The following is a 22133-nucleotide window of genomic DNA, read 5'->3' as shown; positions in this document are numbered from 1 at the left end:
TAGTAGAAAAAATACATAGAAAAAAGGGACAAATCTACTATGGTGAACTTTCACATAGATCACTCACTACTCTGCCGTTCAGGGTACCGGAGATTGAGGCTGGATCAATTCATATGATTGCTCCCGGCTGGAGGTGGTGGACTCGTGACCTGCCCTGCTCCTCTGGCTGGTCTTGCTGCCACTTGTCCGACTGACACTGCTGCGGCCTTGATGGAGCTGCTGTTGCTGCTGAGGCTGCTTTGGTGGCTTCTGCTGCTGCTGCTCTGGTGACTGCGGGGCGCTTCACTTCCTGACACACGCCCTGCGTGTGCGCAGCCCCATGGACCAGCATTCTGGCGCGCAACGTCAGCAGGGTGTGCCGGAAACTAACATGCGCCCTGCGTGTGTGTAGTCCTGGTCCCGGCACGCTACGTCAGCAGGGCGCGCCGGAACCTCTTGACACGTGCCCTGCATGTGCACAGCCCCGGAAGTCCAACTTGCCAGCGCGCTTAGCCACAGGGTGCATAATACCACTGCACTCCCGCGTGTACCCTTGGTGGGCGGATACCCTCTCTCAGGTGGTGAAAAAGGGAAAAAAACAGAGGTTTCCATAAAGGCTCTTGAAAAGCAACATGGCTTCCATAACCCAATCCAGCTATATCCGATCTCCCAAAGTCAAATCTCCCCCTTGCTTCTGAGCCTTGCAGTGCGCCCAAACCACATTTAGCATCTATGTATTTGACATTACTATAGTGAGAAGAACCCACTTAATTTACGGTGTGTGTCTCCTGGAGCACAATCTGGGCACTATGTGTTGGGCAATAAAATGGCATAATTGCAATTTTCACTCTCCAACATCTACTGCGTTCTAATATCCGGAAAGTGCCAGTACAATCAAAATAGTCACTACCCCTTTAGATTAATTCCCTGAGGGTTAAAAATTACACAATGGAGCAATGGAGTCAATTTATGTGGATTTCACCGTGCTGCCCTGCTTAGGGCAGCACGATAGCTTAGTGGTTCGTACTGCAGCCTGCGGTCCTGGGCTCAAATGCCACCAAGGACAACATCTGCAAGGAGTTTGTATGTTCTCCCCGTGTTTCTCTGGTTTCCTCCCACACTTCAAAGACATACTAGTGATAGGGAATTTAGAGCCCCAATGGGGACAGCGATGATAATGTATGTAAACCGCTGAGGAATATGTTGGCGCTATACATATATATATATATATATATATAAACAAATAAAGATTATTACTGCTCTGGTTTTCTGTTATTATGTCATATTAGGGCTTCTGCAAATGGTGGGTCGCATCTCCTCTGGAATCTGCTCCTGCGATGTCTGCTTCTGTCACCAGGAGCCGCCTTATTCATTCTGCAGGCGGCGCTGGTGATGGAGGAGACGTCAGAACCAGAAGCTCTGTGTGGCAAAGGCTCTGTCCAGCCACTAAGATTAGGGTTGCTGGGACCAGTAGTACCATCCAGTCTGGCAGTATGGGTGTGTGTGCTGTCCAGCTGGAGTAATCTGCTCCCTACTTCAGCCATTTGGAAAGCACCGCACCCTACTAAAGCTGGAAACATATTGCTGGAAGCTGCCAGATACAGCCTTGTTCTCCTCTGGGTCAGTCCTCTGTGATCAGCTCCCGGCTTGTGTATTTGTTTCCTGTTGTGACCTCGGCCCGTTTACGGACTACTCTTGTGTCTTCTGATTTTGTATTTTCTCTGCTTTCCTGGTCCTGTCCCAACTACCTGACTATTCTTCTTCCCATCTCACTCCACAGAACAGCAGGTAACACCAAGGCCCAAGCCTAGGGGTCTCTGTGCAAGAACAGATCCATGTAGAGGGGTTAAAGGATGATAAGCAAAACTGTGAGTATAGACAATAACACATCATCAGTAAAAAATGAGTAACTAATGGTGAAACCTTTCTGGAGTAATTATATGATGTGGCTTGGTGGCTCTTGGCAATCTAAATTATTGTAAGGTCTAATAAATATTTTCTATCACATGAGATTCAAGAAAAAATATACTTTTATTAAAGAGAACTATTTATAATAGTGCAGAGCTGAAAATGTCTTAATTTTAGATCTCGGGCATCTGGCAGAGGCAATGGAGACCTTTTTTTTAAAGGCTACCAGGGAGTTACAGAGTCACATAAGTGAGGCCGGCCGATCCAAACACAATCAAACTATCATACAGAATGAACTTGGAAAAAATAACTTATTTTTTTATTCTGTTACAGCCTCAACATCAATGTATGTATGAGAGGAGAACTACAAACTAAATCGGAGTCGCACTCATTTGTGGTGGACCATTGGAGCTACTATGAGTCCTGACCAGGAGAGTAGAGAAAGTATTAGCGCCCCCATTTCAGGAGAGATTGTGCAGTAATCTGAATTCCTTAGGATTGAAAACATAATGGAATTTATGACGTGGAGTGAATCCATGAAACCAGGGCTCGAGCCAACACATCTCCTGCAGGCGTGAATAAATGTATATTACAGCCATCAGCCACGCACAGCTTAGAGATATATCATGGCACAGGTGTAATGTTTTTATGTAGTTTATCACAATCCTGTTTGAAGTTAGTTGGTTTTAAAAGAAATTGAACAGTCAGGATAAAGGGAAACTCTGCTGTTATTGTACAGAAATTCACACGTGTCCCTCACTGCACATTTAATGCTGTCGATCATAAATGTGAAGTTTGGCCACAAAGACTGGACCTGGTCTTGTAGGGACCATATGAGCACATTCAGCAGCACAGAAGGGAGAGAAGGTAGATTCATCCAATAAGATATCAGGGTTCTAGGAAGCCAACAGCATCATTACCCTCCGCTTTCTCTTACAGGCCCATCATAATATTTTTCTTAAAGTGATTTTCTAACTTGTCAGCACATTCTTCATACGCTGTCATTTGGCTTTGTAGTTAATAATAATAATAATCTTTTTATTTATTTTTTGTAGTTTACAGATCTGGGCAGGAAATGGTCAGTGTCTACTAATCCCAGGATATAGGTGGATTGTCGAGGTTGTAAGTTCTATAGAAAAGGGCTTTCAATGTCCAAAATCATTTGAACAGTTTTGGATGGAGGTGAATGTTGTGGACTAGAGGTAAAATGATGATCACACGATTGTGATACGGCCGGACTACACCACTGATAAAGCAGCCACAGCCGATGACTGAGAAGAATCTGTGACTTCTCTGCATTTAGTGGTCACTACTCACCTGGGTAGTCATATGTAGGAATCTCCTCTTTACACCGCTCATCACCCCTCACATATGTCTCTGTAGTATTAATATGGGTCTGATCTTCACCCTGAAACAAATATTGTAAAAGTCACAGACAGATGGAGAAGTCACATCTATGATCAGCTCTAATCCTGCCATCTCCACCGTTCTCATTACAATAGTCTATAATATAACCGGGGATGCGGGTCTCTGTCTGAAGCCTCGATAGACTGCGCATGCGCGACGCGCAGTCTGGCTCCAGACAGAATCAGGCATCCAGCCGTTACAGGTAAGAGGGGTATGTATGGCTCCGGAGATCGCGGTATGCGTAGGCACTGAACGCATACCGCAATCTCCGGCGCCATACTTACATACTTACCTGATCGGGAGGAGCGTTGCCGCGGCGCCTCTCTTTGTCGGAGATGGGGCAGGAGTGAGGCGTCAGATCGGCGCATGTGCATAGCGCTATCAGGCGCCATTTTACTGAAGACACATTTACAGTGTGTGCTCAGTAAAATGGCGCCGGTCAGCGCAGTGCTCCGACGACACACTCCTCCCCCGGCCTCCGGCAGAACAGGGCGCAGAAGCGCTGGAGCACAGAGAAGAAAGGTGAGTATAACTGTTTATTTTTTTGTAAGTGTGTATAGTGTGAAAGGAATGAGGGGGCCACACATACCAGGATTGGGGGGTGAGGGGACCATGCATACCAGGATTGTGGGATGAGGGATCATGCATACCAGGATGAGGGGTACCACACATACCAGGATTGCGGGGTGAGGGGACCATGCATATCAGGATTGGGGGGTGAGGGGTACCACGCATACCAGGATTGGGGGTTGAGGGGTGCCATGCATACCAGGGTTTGGGGGTGAGGGGTGCCATGCATACCAGGGTTTGGGGGTGAGTGTTGCCATGCATACCAGGATAGGATGGTGGGGACAGGATGGGGGCAGCACAAATACCAGGAGGGGGGCAGCACATACCAGCATGGGAGACCATATACCAATAAAAATGCTCGCCACCTGGGCGTAGAATGGGTTCAATAGCTAGTATAAAACATATAATACTGGTGGATAAAACAAGACTGAGCACAAGACCTTCACAGCTGTCTACACATCATAGGGGAGATCTCATGACACCTTCTCTCCATCTACCTGATGATTCTGAGGAACATTGGGATCTTCTTGTTTACAGTCCTGTGGAAGAAGATGATGGGGACATCTCTCTGGTGTTGTCCTCTTACTGGATAGATCTGGAGGAAACACATACAGGGATTTAATTAATTCTTTACATACAGATAATTATAGGCCGTGTGTATTTAGTCCTGTCTATTACCTGGAGATGTGAGGGGCTGGGGAACCTCCATCATGACGTCCTTGTACAGATCTTTGTGTCTTTCTAAATACTCCCACTCCTCCATGGAGAAATAGACGGCGACATCCTGACACCTTATAGCAACCTGACACATAAAATGATACAGTCATTCCTCCGATCCCTTCATAGCGTTACTGTATAATGTCCCAGCAGTGTCACCTCTCCAGTCAGCAGATCAATCATCTTGTAGGCGAGTTCTAGGATCTTCTGGTCATTGATGTCCTCATGTATCAGGGGGTGAGATGGAGGCCCCATGATTAATCTCTGGTTATGGAGAGACACATTAATAAATCTCACTCTAGACATTTCCAGAGTCCTCACCTCTCCAGTTCTGTCCATCTGTTATTCCCATAGATAAGAATGATGTAATGTGACGTCATCAGAATCTCTCACCTCTCCAGTAAGCCGGAAGAGGATCTCTAGGGTGAGGTGTAATATCCTCTCCGCCATCTTGTTTCTGTCCATATCCATCTTTGATGGGTCAATAAGGATAATTCTCTTATATAGAAGATCTTCACTGAGAGGATCCGATATTGTAGGGACCTGAATGAGAAGATGATGAGCCGATGTAACATCATAAAAATCCTGTGTAATAATACAATTACTGGAGACAATAAGGGGAAATGTGGTGGGCCACTGGGGAGGCGCCAGATGTTGCAGAAGGGCCAGCTGGGGTATGTAGTCTCAAAGGCAGCAGAGAATGATGTCACAGTAGTTGAAGTGGGTCGCTGGACCCCTAAACACTTCCCTAGTGTCCACAACAATTGTCAAAAGCAGGAGTTGGCACTTGTGGATGGTATAGGACCCCCAGGGGGCACTCCTGTAGTAGTGGTGTCTGGGTGCAAGTTTGGAGGGCCTGTGATGTTTGTGCAAACTCAAGCAGCCAGACACGCAGGTGAACTTGTAAACATAACAATTTTACTGAAGGAGGTAACGGGGTACAGTCTCTCTTGAAGGCAAAGTTTACAGTATTTTGTGCATATGAAAGGAATGGTTCTCTCCTCATGAGACAAGCGAGGTTATGGCCTCTCAGGGCGGCTGGAGCAGAGTCCTCTTCACTTGCTGGTAGAGGAAATGCTATGCGCAGTCTAAGAAATATTACACTGATGGAGGGACCTTCACAGATTGGCTCTCCGTGGAAACACACTAAAGTGTGGGTGTGCTCACAGTTTTTAGCCCACCGTTCCCTTTCGCAGGGGGTAGGTTTAAACAAAAAGTCGGTGGTGTGGCAGCCACGTGGATCTAGTCCCGACTAGAAGCAAACAGGATAACCAGCGTGCAGGAGAGCACACGAACAGCGTTATTTCTCCTGACTGGAAGACGCTTGTCTTTTTGGGAAGGAGATTATGTGGAGAAAAATGTCCCCCCAGCGAGGACTGGCATGGAAACTCTTCTGTGAGAAATAGTGTCTGTCTCCTATATCTTCATTAGGCAACGTGAACCCCCCACTACTGATTTGTACCAGTGCTCAGTCAGTGTGCGAGCCCTGAGCTGGGAGACCCCTCACAGACATTTGTATGGCAGCTTATTGTGAGGAGAATAATCACTTACCTTTCATATACACACATTGGCCAGTAGATGGCAGGAAAGTCCAATTTACAATGCAATGTATTATATCTCTTAACTCACAGTGCCCACAGTGGAACAAGTCTACTATCACACTACAACTGTCTCATTTAGCAGCAGTAGAATGGGTACCGGGATGCCACAGAAACATATGAGGAGATATATTATTTTACAGTACCATATTTTTCGGACTATAAGATGCACCTAGGTTTTAGAGGAGGAAAATAGAAAAAAAAATGTAAGCAAAAAATGTGTTGACATTGCTGACACTGGTATAGGGGTAATGTCCCCCAAATCTGACAATATCCCCCATCCTGGTTTATATGCCCCCCCTTCCTTTTATACGTGGCCCCCATCCCCATCCTGGTATGCCTGGCATCCCTCCATCCTGGTATGCATGGAACCCCTCCATCCTAATCCTGGCATGCATGGCACCCCTCATCCGAATCCTGGCATGCATGGCACCCCTCATCCCTGTCCTGGTATGCATAGCACCCCCCATCCCTGTCCTGGTATGCATGGCACCCCTCATCCCTGTCCTGGTATGCATGGCACCCCTCATCCCTGTCCTGGTATCCATGGCACCCCTCATCCTTATCCTGGTATGTATAGTCCCTCATCCTTATCCTGGTATGTATGGCCCCCTCATTCTTATCCTGGTATGTATGGCCCCCTCATCCTTATCCTGGTTTGAATGCCCCCCTCATCCTTACCCTGGTATGTATGGCCCCCTCATCTTTATCCTGGTATGCATGGCACCCCTCATCCTAATCCTGGCATGCATGGCACCCCTCATCCCTGTCCTGGTATGCATGACACCCCTCATCCCTGTCCTGGTATGCAGGGCACCCCTCATCCTTATCCTGGTATGTATAGTCCCTCATCCTTACCCTGGTATGTATGGCCCCCTCATCTTTATCCTGGTATGCATGGTCCCCCTCATCTTTATCCTGGTATGCATGGTCCCCTTAATCTCCATCATGCTGCACATAAAAAAAATAAACACTCCTACTCACCTTTCTTCTCTCCTCCAGCGTTGCGTCCTGTCTGCCCGCACTGACCTCGCCATGTGAGCCACGCATGGCGTCACCACCATGCGCGGCTCACAAGGAGAGATCAGCTGCCGGAATCACTGCTCCCCACGCCGGGACTGTGTGCGCGGGGAGCAGTGACTTCATGCACCTTAATAGCCGGCACACAACGTAGCTGCAGCGGGGCTCCTGCCGGGCAATCGCGTGTGCCCGCTATTAAAGGGCATGAATATTCACCCCCTCCCCACGACCATGAGCATGGAGAGAGGTTGAATATTCATGCCCTTTAACAGCGGGCACAGGCGATTCCGGCAGCAGCAGGAGCCGCACTGCGGCTACACTGTGTGCCGCTATTAAGGAGTATGAATATTCAGTGCTCCCCACGCCCATGGGCGTGGGGAGCACTGAATATTCAATTTCTTTAGCAGCGGGGACAGTGTAGGCTGTAGCAGGCGGCTGCTGCCTCCTGAGCCCCGCTCCTCCGCCGCTACCGCTCCCCCCACACATCATATACAGTTAGGTCCATATATATTTGGACAGAGACAACATTTTTCTAATTTTGGTTCTAGACATTACCACAATGAATTTTAAACAAAACAATTCAGATGCAGTTGAAGTTCAGACTTTCAGCTTGTTTTAAAGGGACCAAAAGTAATTGGACAATTGACTCCAAGGCTATTTCATGGACAGGTGGGGGCAATCCCTTTGTAATGTCATTCTCAATTAAGCAGATAAAAGGCCTGGAGTTGATTTGAGGTGTGGGGCTTGCATTTGGAAGGTTTTGCGGTGAAGTAAACATGCGGTCAAAGGAGCTCTCCATGCAGGTGAAACAAGCCTTCCTTAAGCTGCAAAAACATAAAAAAAACATCCGAGAAATTGCTACAATATTAGGAGTGGCAAAATCTACAGTTTGGTACATCCTGAGAAAGAAAGCACTGGTGAACTCATCAATGCAAAAAGACTTGGGGCTCCCATGGAAGACAACAGTGGTGGATGATCGCAGAATAATCTCCATGGTGAAGAGAAACCCCTTCACAACAGCCAACCAAGTGAACAACACCCTCCAGGAGGTAGGCGTATCAATATCCAAATCTACCATAAAGAGAAGACTGCATGAAAGTAAATACAGAGGGTTCACTGCACGGTGCAAGCCACTCATAAGAAACAAGAATAAAAAGCCTAGACTGGACTTTGTTAAAAAGCATGTAAAAAAGCCAGCACAGTTCTGGAAGAACATTCTTTGGACAGATGAAACCAAGATCAATCTCTACCAGAATGATGGAAGGAGAAAAGTATGGCGAAGGCGTGGTACAGCTCATGATCCAAAGCATACCACATCATCTGTAAAACATGGCTGCCAGTGGCACTGGGTCACTAGTGTTTATTGATGATATGACACAGGACAGAAGCAGCCAAATGAATTCTGAAGTCTTCAGAGCCATACTGTGTGCTCAGATCCAGCCAAATGCAGCCTAACTGATTGGTCGTCGTTTCATACTACAGATGGACAATGACCCAAAACATAAAGCCAAAGCAACCCAGGAGTTTATTAAAGCAAAGAAGTGGAATATTCTTGAATGGCCAAGTCAGTCACCTAATCTCAACCCAATTGAGCATGCATTTCACTTGTTAAAGACTAAACTTCAGACAGAAAGACCCACAAACAAACAGCAACTGAAAACCACCGCAGTGAAGGCCTGGCAGAGCATCAAAAAGGAGGAAACACAGCGTCTGGTGATGTCCATGAGTTCAAGACTTCAGGCAGTCATTGCCAACACAGGGTTTTCAACCAAGTACTAAAAATGAACATTTTATTTACAATTATTTAATCTGTCCAATTACTTTTGGTCCCTTTAAAAACAAGGTGGCACATGTTAAGGCGCTGAAACTCCTAAACCCTTCATCCAATTTTAATGTGGATACACTCAAATGAAAGCTGAAAGTCTGAACTTCAACTGCATCTGAATTGTTTTGTTTAAAATTCATTGTGGTAATGTCTAGAACCAAAATTAGAAAAATGTTGTCTCTGTCCAAATATATATGGACCTAACTGTATATACCCCCTCATGCCTCGCTGACTACATCACCACTGGCCGTCTATATGAATGTTTTCCGTCTTCTCCGGACTGTAATCTTGTATCACATTAGATCTCACGTCTGATTCACACACAGAAGTTTGAGGCTTTGACACATGGTAAAATTTTTAATATTAGACAGAGTAGGACTATCCCAAATAGGTTCACCTTGCCATGGTTGGGATAGCTTTCATGCTATTTTTGATCAAAAACAGTGTTACTAAGAACCCTATTTTATTTAAATGCACTTTTGCTTTTTATTTATTTATTTATTTATTTACAGCAGGGTTTATGATCATTTTTCTTCTTGTAGGTTTTTTCTGATTAATGGCCATTGTAAACATGCATTTATGTGCTACATGTATACCAATTTAAACCAAGCTCAAATTCTTGTTTTTCTCATGGGCACCATAGTGGCTGGGTGGGCTGCCGCTATGGATGATACGCCTTTAACTATCCAACTATGATGTGGTAAAAATCTCATAGGTTCTGGATTCATTAGTATCTGCACCAAGAATGGGGCTAAGTGAGTATTTATTAATCAGCACTGGGGTAGTCGGTGGAGTGGATGAAACCATATTGTGGGTGTAGGGGGCAGTACTGTGGGAAAACCTCCCTAAAGTAAAATCTTAAACATTTATTAAATATATGCATTAAAAACTGGACTAACAACACATATGTTCTTAAAACAAGCAAAATTACAAGCCGAATGGCTTGTTGTGGATGTATATAAACAGATGTAAACAATGATGCTGCTGAATAATTGGTACAGTCACTACCTTACTCTATCCTGTACCTAAACAAAGCTTATACTGCCTAGCTGACGAGGTTGGCACCCTCAACAATGGTGACCCCGCTCACTGGTGGCTGTACCTCAGAAGCCCTTATGATCCCTTGCTGTTTTTGTAAGTTTGTATACTTATTTGTCACTGCAAAATGAAAATAAATTTATCTAATTTATATAATGTGATTTTCTTGATTTTTTTTTCGGATATTCTATCTCTCAATGTTAAAATTAACCTACCCTTAAAATTACAGACTGTTCATGTCTTTGTCAGTGGGCAAACTTATAAAAATAGCAAGGGATGAAATAATTATTTCCTTCTCTGTATGCATGTTTTTCTCAATATCTGAAATGAAATCAGAATAAACCTTTCCCGTTTTAGGTCAATTAGGATTATTATAATTTTTAATATTTGTCAAATGCCAGAATAATGAGAGAGAGAATGTTTTAAGGCATATTTATTACTTACTGCAAAGTCAAAAGTTTACATACACTAAGATTACTATGCCTTTAAACAATTCTGGACTGCCCATATGATCATATTGTTACAGGTCCGGGTGGTGGAACCTCTGTGCTGAGATACAAGGAGGGACCAGAGGGGCGTAACTAAGTGCCTACCCTGACAGACCCTGGCTACACGGTGGCTTAATCGACTCCGTGCACCAAGGAGGGACCGGGAAGGTGGACCAGGTGCCACACTGGGACTGACCTCAAGTGAGAGCAGGCGACTCCCACGGGACTGATGGCCAAAGCCAACAGGCAAGACAGATGAGCACGGCTGATAGACAATGCAGGTAAACGGGCAGGCTTGGCTGACAGGCGGACACGGCTGATAGACAGGCAGGCAGCACTGGGACCTGAGGGCTGGAGAGAGTGTTTAGAACACAAACCACAAATTTGCAGAGGCACCTCCATTTTGGAGGAGGTGCTTTAAATAGGGGCAGTCCTCGGGCTATTGGCTGGGGACTTTTTAGGACGGCGCTCGCGGCCCCTTTAAGAGTACAGTGGATCTGCGCGCGGTGCACACACCCTGGGAAGACGCTGCGGTGAGACCAGAGGAAGCAGCGGGGGATGCCGGACTGTAGCCGCGGTGATGAGTGGATCGACATCTCTGCCGGGCAGGAGGCAGAGACGCCGACACTACACATATCATGTGTTTGGAAGCTTCCGATAGTTTTTTTGGCAACATCTTAGTTATTTAGAGACACGTATTTTAATGCACACCTAAAACCCACTGCTTCTTTGTGTAGCATCAAGGGAAAGTCTAAAGTAATCAGCCAAGATTTCAGGAAGAGAATTGTGGACTTGCACAAGTCCAGCTCATCCTTGGGTACAATTTCAAGATACCTGAAGGTGCCTCATTCATCTGTACAAACAATTATACGCAAGTACAAACAAGATAGGAATGTCCAGCCATCATACTGCTCAGGAAGTAGGCGGGTTCTGTGTCCCAGAGATGAACGTGCTTTTGGTCTGACATGTGCATATCAACCCAAGGACAAAAGCAAGAGACCTTGTGAAGATGATGGCGGAAGCTGGTAAGACTGTGTGTAATGCACACGCCAAGGCTGAGTGGCGTGTGCGTGTGTATGTAGTGATTCCACTGTGCCATGAACCGGAGAGTGCCTGGAGGGGCGTAACTAAGTATTTGCCCGATCCGACCAAGGTCGCACGACGGCATACGACGCCAGTGCACCAGGGAGGAACCGGGCAGAGGGACCAGGTGCTACTCCAGGTCAGACCCCGGACACGGCTGTTGACCCACACAGGGGAATACTGGAACAGGCAGGTTAGGCTGGCACACAAACTGGTGGGTATAGGTAGACACGGCTGGAATACAGACGGGTGGATGCTGGCGAGCACGACAGGTATGCAGGCAGGGAGGTACTGGCTGGTATGACAGGTTGGAGCACAGAGTGGATAGGACCCACTTCAGACTGGGACTCAGGAACAGAACCGCAGATGCAGCGGACAAACACAGCAGAGTGAGACCGCCCGGAGCGGCGAGCAAGAGCAGAGCAAGACGAGACCGCCAGTAGCGGTGAGCGAGAGTAGAGCAGGACAAGGCCGCCTGGAGCGGTGAGCAAAGGGTCAGAGCAGAGCGAGACTGCCGGAGCAGTGAGCAAGGAGTCAGAGCAGAGCGAGACTGCCGGAGCAGTGAGCAAAGGAGTCAGAGCAGAGCGAGACTGCCGGAGCAGTGAGCAAAGGAGTCAGAGCAGAGCGAGACTGCCGGAGCAGTGAGCAAAGGAGTCAGAGCAGAGCGAGATTGCCGGAGCAGTGAGCAAAGGGTCAGAGCAGAGCGAGACTGCCGGAGCAGTGAGCAAAAGGTCAGAGCAGAGCGAGACTGCCGGAGCAGTGAGCAAAGGGTCAGAGCGGAGCGAGACTGCCGGAGCAGTGAGCAAAGGGTCAGAGCGGAGCGAGACTGCCGGAGCAGTGAGCAAAGGGTCAGAGCGGAGCGAGACTGCCGGAGCAGTGAGCAAAGGGTCAGAGCGGAGCGAGACTGCCGGAGCAGTGAGCAAAGGGTCAGAGCGGAGCGAGACTGCCGGAGCAGGGAGCAAAGGGTCAGAGCGGAGCGAGACTGCCGGAGCAGTGAGCAAAGGGTCAGAGCGGAGCGAGACTGCCGGAGCAGTGAGCAAAGGGTCAGAGCGGAGCGAGACTGCCGGAGCAGTGAGCAAAGGGTCAGAGCGGAGCGAGACTGCCGGAGCAGGGAGCAAAGGGTCAGAGCGGAGCGAGACTGCCGGAGCAGGGAGCAAAGGGTCAGAGCGGAGCGAGACTGCCGGAGCAGGGAGCAAAGGGTCAGAGCGAAGCGAGACTGCCGGAGCAGTGAGCAAAGGGTCAGAGCGGAGCGAGACTGCCGGAGCAGTGAGCAAAGGGTCAGAGCGGAGCATGACTGCCGGAGCAGTGAGCAAAGGGTCAGAGCGGAGCAAGACTGCCGGAGCAGTGAGCAAAGGCAGAGCAGGCTAGAACCGCCGGAGCGGTGAGCAAGGCAGAGCAGGCTAGAACCGCCGGAGCGGTGAGCAAGGCAGAGCAGGCTAGAACCGCCGGAGCGGTGAGCAAGGCAGAGCAGGCTAGAACCGCCGGAGCGGTGAGCAAGGCAGAGCAGGCTAGAACTGCCAGAGCGGTGAGCAAGGCAGAGCAGACAAGAACCGCCGGAGCGGTGAGCAAGGCAGAGCAGGGGGGACAGGGCTCTGTACACACGGAACAGACAGGAAGGGAAAGGCAGAACCAGATACCCACAGGGTACTTGCAGTGAAGTAGCGAGTGGACCACAAACTCACAAACGGAAGTACAGTGACAACGAGCAGGAGTTAGGTACGAGTTCAGACTCTGCAGAAAAAGGGAAGGTACAGACATAGAGAAAAACAGGAAACAGGCTAGGAGAGTATTCAGACAAGAACAGACACAGCAGCAAGATACAGGAGCGGGTCTAGGTATGCGGCCCCTAGAAGGCGGAACGAACAGGCTAGGAGTGTGTTCAGACAGGAACAGGCAAGATACAGGAAAGGGTCTAGGTATGCGGCCCCTAGAAGGCGGAAGGAACAGGCTAGGAGCGTGTTCACACTGACCTGGAAATACAGCCTCCAGGATAGGCAGAAGACAACAGGCTAGAAGATAGTTCAGACAGGACACAGTTCAGACACGGGAACTGATACCGCAAGGCAGGAAACATAGACAGGACCTGGCACATCAGTGACTAAACGTCAACTGACAGAACACAATGCTCAGGCAGGGATTCCAGGGAGGAGCTGGGTTAAATACCAGGTGACAGACAGCAATAGGCTGAGGACGCACAAGGGATGTGCCTGCAGCAGATACAAAAAGCAGGATGTGATCGGGCGCCACCCTTAAGCAGCAGAAACAGAGGCAAACAGACAGCATGGAGGGAAGCCAGAGTGATAGTCTGGACTGGAGATCAAGTGCGCGCTCTTGTACAGTGGGAGATGGACCACTATGTAAGGACGCCGCCAGGTATGTTACAGTACCCCCCCCCTTACGCCCCCTCTTCCTCAGGCCTGCCAGAATGTTCCGCAGGGAATTTGAGGGCCAATCTTTCACTTCAAGGAGATCACTTCCACTGTCCACAGGAAAAACTGGTCTCATCTGAGTAGCTAGGATGCTACCTCCTATCCAGCCATCCTCAGCAACAGACGAAATGGGTGGAGTACTAGGAACAGCACACAAGGAAGTCTCTCTCCACTTATTATCAGGTAGCACCCCAGAGGGTTCAGGAGACAACTGGAAGTCCTCCGCCGGGTTGGAGGGGTGCAGAGACTTGGGGGGTAACCTCTGCTTCGGGGTACATCTTGTGAAGCTCACAGGATGAAATGGGCGAGGTATCAGGTACAAGGTGTAAAAAAGTCACTGTCTCTTGGTTATCTGGTGGTACCCCGGAGGATTCAGGAAACAACTGGGGGTCCTCCGCCGGGTCGGAAGAGTGCAGAGTCTCGGGGCAACCTCTGCTTCGGAGTACACTAGGTCGGACTCACTGGAAGAAGCGGGCGAGGTATCAGGTACAGAGTATAGGGAAGACTCAGTCCATTCGCTACCAGGTAGCACCCCGAAGGGTTCTGGAGACAACTGGAGGTCCTCCACCTGGTCGGAGGGGTGTAGAGACTCGGGGTTAACTACCGCTTTGAGGTACCCATTGTCAGGCTCACAGGATGGAGCGGACGAAGTATCAGGTACCGGGTGTAGGGAAGTCTCTCTCCATTTGTCATCAGGTGGTATCCCAGAGGATTCAGGAGGCAACAGGGGGTCCTCCGCCAGGTAGTAGAGATGCACAGACTCGAAGGTAATCACTGCTTCGGAGTACCCTTGGACAGGCTCACCGGTTAAAGTGGGTGAAGCATCAGATATCGAGTGCAGGAAGTCTTCCTGTGTGGATTCTAGGTGGGCAGAAGTCTCTTCCGGCAGGAGAACTGGTGCGCTACCCACGCACATTACCCGTCGGGGCTGCTCCGGGATACAGGGAAGTGAAGCTTCAGCAGGGACTTCAAGGTTGGGGTCAGGAGGTCTTTGGGAGGACAGACAATGGCGTGACGGCTTGCCTCTATGCCTAGCACGTCTGGACTGCCTCTTGAGGTTGGGAGAAGTATTCCGAAGAGAGTAGTCATCCTGTGTGGATTCTGGGTGGGCAGTAGTCTCTTCGGGTAGGAGGACTAGTGCGCTACCCACACACATTACCCAACGGGGCTGCTCCGGGTTATTGGGAAGTGAAGCTTCAGCAGGAGCCTCTGGATTAGGGTCATCGAAGACCATTAAAAAGGCCACCAGGAAGGCCTGAAGGTCCAGGAGGATAGGATCCTGTGCTTCCCATAGGGGGTTGATCCATTCCAAGGCATCACCCATTAGGTAAGACATCATGAATCCCACCTTAAACCGATCGGTGGGAAAACAAAGAGGGTAGAACTTGAAGTGTAGCATGCATTGCTCCACAAATGCACGACTCAGTCTTGGATCCCCATAGTACCATGGCGAATCCGCAGGAACGAGTGCTGATAGATCCATGTGGACGGGTGCGTAATACGCCTGAAACTCAGCTGGTAGCAAAAAAAAATAAATTTCTTCTAGAAGCATGTATTCGCTGGAAAACGTCTCAGAGAGCGAAGGCCGTGGGGCTCAACGGGAACCATGGCCTGAGCATGCTGTAATGCACACGCCCGGGCTGAGTGGCGTGTGCGTGTGTATGTAGTGATTCCACTGTGCCATGAACCGGAGAGTGTCTGGAGGGGCGTAACTAAGTATCTGCCCGATCCGACCAAGGTCGCACGACGGCATACGACGTCAGTGCACCAGGGAGGAACCGGGCAGAGGGACCAGGTGCTACTCCAGGTCAGACCCCGGACACGGCTGTTGACCCACACAGGGGAATACTGGAACAGGCAGGTTAGGCTGGCACACAGACTGGTGGGTATAGGCAGACACGGCTGGAATACAGACGGGTGGATGCTGGCGAGCACGACTGGTATGCAGGCAGGGAGGTACTGGCTGGTATGACAGGTTGGAGCACAGAGTGGATAGGACCCACTTCAGACTGGGACTCAGGAACAGAACCGCAGATGCAGCGGACAAACACAGCAGAGTGAGACCGCCCGGAGCAGTGAGCAAGAGCAGAGCAAGACGAGACCGCCAGTAGCGGTGAGCGAGAGTAGAGCAGGACAAGGCCGCCTGGAGCGGTGAGCAAAGGGTCAGAGCAGAGCGAGACTGCCGGAGCAGTGAGCAAAGGGTCAGAGCGGAGCGAGACTGCCGGAGCAGTGAGCAAAGGGTCAGAGCGGAGCAAGACTGCCGGAGCAGTGAGCAAAGGGTCAGAGCGGAGCAAGACTGCCGGAGCAGTGAGCAAAGGGTCAGAGCGGAGCAAGACTGCCGGAGCAGTGAGCAAAGGGTCAGAGCGGAGCAAGACTGCCGGAGCAGTGAGCAAAGGGTCAGAGCGGAGCAAGACTGCCGGAGCAGTGAGCAAAGGCAGAGCAGGCTAGAACCGCCGGAGCGGTGAGCAAGGAAGAGCAGGCAAGAACCGCCGGAGCGGTGAGCAAGGCAGAGCAGGGGGGACAGGGCTCTGTACACACGGAACAGACAGGAAGGGAAAGGCAGAACCAGATACCCACAGGGTACTTGCAGTGAAGTAGCGAGTGGACCACAAACTCACAAACGGAAGTACAGTGACAACGAGCAGGAGTTAGGTACGAGTTCAGACTCTGCAGAAAAAGGGAAGGTACGGACATAGAGAAAAACAGGAAACAGGCTAGGAGAGTATTCAGACAAGAACAGACACAGCAGCAAGATACAGGAGCGGGTCTAGGTATGCGGCCCCTAGAAGGCGGAACGAACAGGCTAGGAGCGTGTTCAGACAGGAACAGGCAAGATACAGGAACGGGTCTAGGTATGCGGCCCCTAGAAGGCGGAAAGAACAGGTTAGGAGCGTGTTCACACTGGCCTGGAAATACAGCCTCCAGGATAGGCAGAAGACAACAGGCTAGAAGATAGTTCAGACAGGACACAGTTCAGACACGGGAACTGATACCGCAAGGCAGGAAACATAGACAGAACCTGGCACATCAGTGACTAGACGCCAACTGACAGAACACAATGCTCAGGCAGGGATTCCAGGGAGGAGCTGGGTTAAATACCAGGTGACAGACAGCAATAGGCTGAGGACGCACAAGGGGTGTGCCTGCAGCAGATACAAAAAGCAGGAAGTGATCAGGCGCCGCCCTTAAGCAGCAGAAACAGAGGCAAACAGACAGCATGGAGGGAAGCCAGAGTGATAGTCTGGACTGGAGATCAAGTGCGCGCTCTTGCACAGTGGGAGATGGACCACTATGCAAGGACGCAGCCAGGTATGTTACACTGTGTCAATATCCACAGTGAAACGAGTGCTGTATCAACATGGGCTGAAAGGCCACTCTGCCAGGAAGAAGCCATTACTCCAAAAGAAACATAAAAAAGCCAGATTAATGTTGGCAAATGCACACAGGAACAAAGACCTTAATTTTTGGAGGCATGTCCTGTGGTTTGATTAAACTAAAATTTTGGGCATAATTACCATTGTTACATTTGGAGGAAAAAGGGAGAAGCTTGGAAGCCTAAGAACACCATCCCAACTGTGAAACACGGGGGGTGACAGCATCATGTTGTGGAGTTGTTTTGCTGCAGGAGGGACTGATGCACATCACAAAATAGATGGTATCATGAGAAAAGAATATTATTTGGCAATACTGAAGCAACATCTCAAGACATCAGCCAGGAAGTTAAAGCTTGGGCGAAAAAGGGTCTTCCAAATGGACAATGACCCGAAGCATACTGCCAAAATGGTAACAAAGTGGCTTAAGGATAACAAAGTCAATGTTTTGGAGTAGCCATCACAAAGCCCTGATCTCAATCCTATTAGGTGACCTACAAACCTGGTACACCAGTTTTGTCAGGAGGAATGGGCCCAAATTCCAACTGAACTATTGTGAGAAGCTTGTGGAAGAATATCCCAAATGCTTGACCCAAATCATTCAGTTTAACCCCTTTACCCCCCAGGGTGGTTTGCACGTTAATGACCAGACCAATTTTTACAATTCTGACCACTGTCACTTTATGAGGTAAGAACTCTGGAACGCTTCAATGGATCCCCCTGATTCTGAGACTGTTTTTTCGTGACATATTGTACTTCATGATAGTGGTAAAATTTCTTCGATATCACTTGTGTTTATTTGTGAAAAAAAATGGCAATTTGGTGAAAGTTTTGAAAATTTCACAATTTTCAAACTTTGAATTTTCATGCCCTTACATCAGAGAGATATGTCATACAAAATAGTTAATAAATAACATTTCCCATATGTCTACTTTACATGAGCACAATTTTGGAAACAAATTTTTTTTTGTTAGGGAGCTATAAGGGTTAAAAGTTGACCAGCGATTTCTCATTTGTACAATAAAATTTATAAAACTATTTTTTGGGGGTCCCCGTCATATTTGAAGTCACTTTGAGGGGTTTTTATGACAGAAAATATCCAAAAGTAACACCATTCTAAAAACTGCACCCCTCAAGGTGCTCAAAACCACATTCAAGAAGTTTATTAACCCTTCACGTGCTTCACAGCAATTAATTGAACGTGAGAGGAAAAAATGAACATTTAACTTTTTTTCACTAAAATTTTACTTTAACCCCCAATTTTTTTTATTTTCACAAGCGTACCAGGAAAAATTGGAAACCAAAAGTTGTTGTGCAATTTCTCCTGAGTATGCTGATACCCCATATGTGGGGGAAAGCCATTGTTTGGGTGCACGGCAGAGCTTGGAAGGGAAGGAGCGGCATTTAACGTTTTCAATGCAAAATTTGCTGGAATTGACAGAGGACCCCATGTGCCTAAACAGTGGAAACCCCCCACAAGTGACCCCATTTTGGAAACTAGACCCATTAAGGAACTTTTAGCCTAAATTTTTTTATTTTCTCGAGGGTACTAGGAGAAAGTGGACTTCAAAATCTGTTGTCCAATTCCTCCTGAGTACGGTGATACCCCATGTGTTGGAGAAAACTACTGTTTGGGCGCACGTCAGCGCTAGGAAGGGAAGGAGTGACGTTTTGGAATGCAGACTTTGATGGAATGGTCTGGGGGCGTCATGTCACGTTCTCAGAGCCCCTGATGTGCCTAAACAGTGGAAATGGCCAACAAGTGCCCCCTTTTGGAACGAATACCCAATTTGTGAATCTTATAATGTAGTGTCATACGTCAGTTGTATAGGACAACCTGACGAACATTACACAACTAACGTATGACAACCTGACAAACACTACGTCAGTTGTGTAGTGTTTGTCAGGTTGTCATACGTCTGAAATTAATTTAGTAGTCCATGGAAGTATGGTACCTTTTGAAGCATTCTTTCATGCACAGGCCAGGTTTGTCGGGGCAGGTGTCACATTGATAAATGGTGTCCTTGCGTATTCACCTTTTATAAACACACTCGGCACTTCTTTTGTGACTTACCTTTTTTTCCGCTGTGAGGCATCTGCCCTGGGAAATGCTGGTCTCGTACAATTCGAGGACCTTCAGTTCCAGAAGTACTGGGGCCCGCTCTGTCACTACTGCAAAATATCAGGGCCTTGATAACTACCTCCTGGAACTGAAGGTACAACGTAGAAGTCTGGCCTGCACATTGTGACAGAAGGAAAGCGTTGTACATTGCTATCTGTACAATGTGCACGGCCAACTTCTTGTACCACACCTTGGCCTTTCTCAAAGCACTGTACAGCTGGAGGACTTGATCAGAGAGATCAACTCCCCCCATGTACTTGTTGTACCCCACTACACAGTCTGGTTTGACGACCTGTGTAGTGGAACCTTGTACAGTGCTGAGGGTGCTGCCATCACCATGTATGGTGGTCAAGAAAAGGACATCCCTCTTGTACTTTACCACTAGAAGGTAGTCGCTACATTGGGTTCTGCTCTCACCCCTTCTGAGCAGCTGCCCAATTAGCGTCTTTGGGAGGCCTCTCTATTTTTGCAGACAGTATCGCAGGCTGCGGTACGCCGCGCAGAGAGGGACTTGAAGAGAGGGACACTGGTATAAAAGTTATCCACGTACAAGTGCTAACCTTTATCCAGCAGTGGGTGCACCAAGTCCCACACAATTTTCCCACTCACTCCCAGAACAGGGGGTCAGTCAGTGGATTCAATCCGAGAGTCCTTCCCTTCATAAACTCTAAGCTTGTGAGTGTACCCTGAGGTACTCTCACAAAGTTTATACAGCTTGATTCCGTACCTGGCCTTCTTATTGGGCAGGTAGTGCAGGAATCCAAGCCGCTCCATAAAAGCAATTAAGGAGTCATCCACGCAGATGTCCCTTTGGGGCATGTACACTTCAGCAAACTTGTTGTTGAAGTGGTCGATGACCGGCCGAACTTTGAGAAGATGATCAAAGTTCGGGTCATCGCGTGCAGGACACCTTGCATTATCGTTGTAATGCAAGAACTTGTAGATGGCCTGAAAACGTTTCCGGGTCATGACCATTTGGAACACTGGAGTGTTATATGAAACGTCAACACTCCAATATTGCCAAAGTTCTGGCTTCTTCAAGATCCCATATGAAGGACCAGGCCCCAAAACTTCATTATTTCTACTGCATCTACAGGAGACCAGTTAGAAAATGATGAAGAGGGGTTTTGTTCCAAAAATTGATGAGCGTATAAATTAGTTTGGCCCACCATGAGGTTTACAAGATCCTCAGAGAAAAAGACTTTGAAAAAGTCTAGTTCTGTGAGGCTGGTGGTGTCAAACTTGATTCCTGATTCCGCCACAAAATCAGGAATCAGTGGCTCATAATTTTTGAGGGGCGAGGTCCACACGGGGTCAGTAGTAGGGGGAGGGCGCTGGTTCATCTTTTCTCCTGGGGCGTCTGAGTGGCGGTTCAGCAGCACCTGAAGGACTGCCGCTTTCCCGGCTCCATGTTTTAAAATTGTGTGTAAAGAATAAAGGATCTTCATATTCAATCGCATGCTGGAGTGCCACCTTCTATCTGCTAACAGGATATCAAAGGAAAAATCTTTCTTTGGGCAGAGCACCTGCTGATTAGCGATCACTGGCTGTTTGTGACTGACGCTCACTGGAGTACAAAAAGGTATGCAATTGGAATAAGATCTGTGGTCACTGATCAGCGCTAGGCCGCTGCAGGAAGCGCAAAAAAAAAACAACAGACAACAGTCGAGCGATGAAGTGATGATCAGCACTTGGTGGCAGAAAGGGGGATGGGAAGGTTGAGAGGGGGATTGGGGTGGATGAGGAGGGATCAAAAAATCCTGCTTACATTTGTTGTCTTTCAGATGTCGTCTATCACATGTCTTCTGTAAGATGTCTTCTGGAGCAGGAGCGGCGATTGTGGTGTCACAGGCTTCTGTGGCCCAACACGGCGCACAATCGGACAGCGCGACTGCCCTCTAGAAAAGAAAAATGGTTAGTTGAAAAAAAAGGTAAAGTAGCGAGCACTAGTGCTGATCGGTGATTTGCGTCACCGATCAACCCTCGGCGGCTGCTGGATGTACGCACGGAGGTGGTGCAAAGTGAGGGGGGGTGGGGGAGAAATAATTGACAGGGATGAAAAAAAGTCCTGAAAAGCAGCGAGCATGGACGTAGTCACTGGTCAGTGCTCGGCCGCTGCAGGACGCACAAAAAAAAAAAAAACTGGGGGCAGGGTGGGTAAAAAGAAGGGGGTTAGGGTGGATGAGGGGAGAACAGGGATGGACTTACCAAAGTCTTCTCTGTTCTTCTTTCAGAAGCAGGTTCAGGATCAAGATCTGCAGCAGCAGGACACGGAGCAGGAGACCCAGGAGACCGCAGCAGGACGCCGGAGTAGCAGCGACTGGAGCAGGTGAGAAGAAGGTCTTGTGGTGTCACAGGTGCTTCTGTGGCAACACAAGGCCCAGCACAGAGGTGATCAAACGTGACCGGTCTGTAGAAATCCTCACCAAGTGTGAGGATCTGCAGGGCGGTCACTGGGGGGTAATAGGGTGGTGACAGGTAGGTCACCCGCCGGTCACCTCCCGGTCAGGCACTCTGATTGGTGCGATCGATGATGACATCGATCGCACCAATGAGAGATGGCTGGGGCCTGGGCAGC

The 22133-nt window shown here is 48.6% G+C and overlaps 1 protein-coding gene across 1 annotated transcript in view; it reads right to left on the bottom strand.

Annotated features, from left to right (window-relative positions):
* The window catches only part of LOC141212808 (uncharacterized), a 175980-nt gene that overhangs the window by 145459 nt on the left and 8388 nt on the right, over positions 1 to 22133 (bottom strand). The window contains exons 2-5 of the mRNA XM_073665114.1: positions 4975 to 5124; positions 4741 to 4845; positions 4543 to 4666; positions 4362 to 4459 (exon numbers count right to left, since the gene is read on the bottom strand). Coding sequence (XP_073521215.1) covers positions 4362 to 4459; positions 4543 to 4666; positions 4741 to 4845; positions 4975 to 5052 — 405 coding nt within the window. The 5' untranslated portion in view covers positions 5053 to 5124. The remainder of the gene's footprint in view (positions 1 to 4361; positions 4460 to 4542; positions 4667 to 4740; positions 4846 to 4974; positions 5125 to 22133) is intronic.

The sequence above is a fragment of the Phyllobates terribilis genome, unplaced genomic scaffold, assembly GCF_046119375.1.
Source record: "Phyllobates terribilis strain yellow unplaced genomic scaffold, ASM4611937v1 Scaffold_186__1_contigs__length_3700242, whole genome shotgun sequence".
Classification (NCBI taxonomy): Eukaryota; Metazoa; Chordata; class Amphibia; order Anura; family Dendrobatidae; genus Phyllobates; species Phyllobates terribilis.
The sequence above is the reverse complement of the archived record's forward strand: the minus strand, read 5'-3'. Positions and strand labels throughout refer to the sequence as shown.